We start from the raw sequence: 3471 nt of genomic DNA, 5'->3' as shown, positions 1-3471 counted from the left end.
CTCTGCGAGAAATGCGAAGGCGTCACGCCCCGGTACTTTCCCGACGGCAACTTTGACCCGCCGCCGAGCTGTGCCAGCTGCAGAAGCAAGGCCGCTCTCGTGCCGCACCGCAGCTCGGCGCGCACGGTCGACTTTCAAAAGATCAAGTTGATACAAACGACATTCTACGTTCTTATGGCGATCGCGACTAGGCTACAAGAGGTCGACAACTGCGACGCGGCCGCGGGACGCATTCCGCGCATGGTCGAAGTCGAGCTCTTGGAAGACCTCGTTGACTCGTGTGTGCCTGGCAGTGTCGTCACGGTCTGTGGCGCGGTCAAGGCCATGAACTCGGAGCTCCATGGCGGCAAGTATGGCAAGCAAGCCCAGGCCAGCAGCCTCTATGTGCTCTACCTCGTCGCGAATTCAGTGACGAGCATCACGCAGTCCGAGGTCGTCTTCAATATGCTGTCACAAAAGCGAGCTTATCGGCGTCGCGTAGGCGTCATCGACCCAAGAAAACGTCGAGTTCACCGCCGAGGCAAGGACGCGACGTCGTCACGGCTCGTCGTGACGTTATGTATAGGACCTCGATGGCATCTACAAGATCGCTCACATGGACCGCGTGTTTGACCGGCTCATTCACTCGTTTTGTCCTGGCATCTTCCGCAACGAGCTCGTCAAGGTAGAAAGATTCGTGCTGCAACGATCGAGATGCGAGCGTAGCCGGTAGGCGGGGCTTTTGCTCGCTCTCTTTGGCGGCGCCCAGCGCAAGGAGGATGCGGGCTTCACCCGCAGCGACTCGCACGTGCTCATGGTCGGTGACCCGGGTCTCGGGAAGAGCCAGGTCCCTCCGTCATCTACGTCTCGACAGCAACGGACCATATAAGAACATTTTAGATGTTACGGGCCGTCTCGATGGTAACACCGCGCGGCATTTACGTCGGCGGCAACACGACGACGACGACGGGGCTCACGGTCACGATGGTCAAGGACTCGTCCGGCGACTACGCTCTCGAAGCCGGCGCGCTCGTTCTCGCCGACCAGGTAGACTCGAGAACGGTTGTATCAATGTGTCAAGCGCCGGAAACGAGTAGGGTGTGTGTTGCATTGACGAGTTTGACAAGATGGGCATCGACTACCAAGCGCTGCTGGAGGCGATGGAGCAGCAGAGCATTAGCATTGCCAAGGCGGGTACGGCGATGCAGTTCCATCAAAGATGCGTGTGACCATCGAGCTAGGAATCGTATGCAACTTGAACGCACGGACGTCGGTAATTGCAGCCGCCAACCCCTCTGGCGGGCACTACAACCGAAGCCGGAGCGTCTCGGAAAACCTCAAAATGAAGGCGGCGTTGGTAGACATGTCGTCTTTCAATGTTCAAATCATTATCGACGGACGTAGCTCTCACGCTTCGACTTGATCTTCGTGCTCCTCGACCGGCCGGACTCGAACCGGGACCACATGCTCTCGGAACACGTCATGTACAACCACTTGACGTCCAAGCAGAAGCGGCAGCGCATCGAAATGGGTGTTGGGTCGCAGAAGAGATGGTACGTACTTCAGCTCCGTCCATGGCGGCACTCATGTATGGAGGGTAGGTCCCAGTCGCGCGCTAGCCAAGGACCGCCCGCCGACATTGGGGATGCGGACGACGGATCGCTCAAGCAGCGGCTCATGGCCAACTGGGCCGAGCTCCAAGAAGCGCCGATCTCGATTTACCTCATCCGGCGCTACATCGCCTACGCGCGCAAATACATCCACCCGAAACTGTCGCCGGAAGCCAAGACCTTTTTACAAGAAAAATATTTGAAAATGCGCGCCGACGCCGAGACATCGGCCGACGGCATTCCGATCACGATGCGGCAGCTCGAGTCGCTCATCCGGCTGGCGCAGGCGCGCGCCAAGATCGAGCTCAAAGAGGTCGTCGAGGTGCAGCACGCCTACGACGTGGTCGAGATCATGCAAGAATGCTTGCTCGATACGTACACGACCGAGGACGGCGACTTGGACTTTGGCCGGTCGGGTGGCCTCAGCCTTTCAAAAAAGGTAAAGGATCTATCAACGTATCAACGTATCGATCTATGAACGTAGGTCAAGGCGTACATGGCGCGGCTCAAGAAGGCAGCCATCACGCGCAACTCGACCAAGTTTAGCATGGACGAGCTTCTGGAAGTCGCCAACAGCATGGCGCTGCAGGTGGACGACTTTCGGGACTTTATCGATATCTTGCGCAACGAGTGCTACGTGCTCAAGCAAGGCCCCAACGTCTACAAGGTGCAGCTGTAGCTCGACTAGATCGTACATCTCGGACCCCACGTCGGTATCACACATAAGAAGAAATACGGCATTGCTCATACCGTGTTCCGTGGAGCGTTCAAGTCTTTTTTGTTAGCGACGACGAGGACTGCGGGTCCCGGACCTGGTCTGTCCATTGTTGACGCTCGAGCGCATGCAGGCGCCCATGGCATCATCTACTACGCGCCCAACCGCCTCCATGAGCACGTGCTGGCGATCCTGCCAACATGGCTCGGTGGCTATTCCTCGAGCACCGCCATGCGCTCTGGCATACGCAGGCCCGCCCGCTTCTCTACTAACGTTAATGCGCATTCCTCTACGGCGACGCGTTCATCTTGCGCCACGTGCATGATCGCGGCTGCTTGCTCCCTTGTTGGGTGTTCTGGACACCGGCGATATGCGTGGGCAAGACGGTATGGACGCGATCGCCTTTGTGTGCAGCGTCGCCGATGCGCGCTTGGAGCCGCGGCTCATGGCCACCGCTACCGAGTGCGGCAGCCGCGTGCTCGTCCAGGACCTCGCGCACCAAGGCTGCGATGCCATCGACGCCCTCGACGTGCTCCGCTTTCTATACGAGCGGGGCTACGCAGGCTCTTCATCGTCGACGCCCAGAGCCACCGCAAGCAGCAATGCCACTTGGCCATTCTTTTCTTTCTCTCCCTACACCGACACAGCATCGCTCTCGTGTGATGGCGCGATCCGCCAAGGAACGAGCCTGCCGTGCTTCACGTCGCCTGGCTACCAGGCAGAGGTACTTGCGATGATGCGTCGATCTGCAGCGACGTCTAAAGCGCGCTGCAGCCGACTTGGATGGCGGTAGTCTAGGCGCCCCGCGGGCAGAGTACCAAGACAGGGGCAGGAGCGTACTGTCTGTGGTCGTGCGGTGTTGGCAGGGGAAGATAAGACATTGCACAGCCCTCGTGCACGGAAGGATAAGCTGTCTCTACGCCACATCTTCAGCTCGGCCCGCGATGATGCGCTGCGACGTGTTTTGAGACGGTGCAGACCAGCGGCCGCCAAGCCTGTCAGCAAACAAGCGATGGCTTCGGAGCGCACGCCTGGGCCAAGTAAGGTCGTTCGCCTCAGACTCCGTCTCTTATCTCTCTCGGGGCTCGCCTCATCCGAAGCGATGACGTCGCGTCGTTGTGGCGGCTCCTCGCGTGACACGCCAAGCTGCTGCATGGACACCACGCG

The 3471-nt window shown here is 59.1% G+C and overlaps 1 protein-coding gene across 1 annotated transcript; it reads left to right on the top strand.

The window, feature by feature from the left end:
* Positions 1-2692: 2692 nt before the first annotated feature.
* On the top strand, positions 2693-2967 carry SPRG_16969 (hypothetical protein; the record flags this gene model as incomplete). Its single annotated transcript, XM_012356432.1, has 2 exons — positions 2693-2833; positions 2890-2967. The coding sequence occupies 2 exons, from the start codon at positions 2693-2695 to the stop codon at positions 2965-2967; spliced, it is 219 nt and encodes a 72-aa protein (XP_012211822.1).
* Between the last annotated feature and the right edge of the window lie 504 nt (positions 2968-3471).

This window comes from Saprolegnia parasitica, assembly GCF_000151545.1.
Source record: "Saprolegnia parasitica CBS 223.65 unplaced genomic scaffold supercont2.465, whole genome shotgun sequence".
Classification (NCBI taxonomy): domain Eukaryota; phylum Oomycota; class Saprolegniomycetes; order Saprolegniales; family Saprolegniaceae; genus Saprolegnia; species Saprolegnia parasitica.
This window is presented reverse-complemented; position numbering and strand designations above follow the sequence as displayed.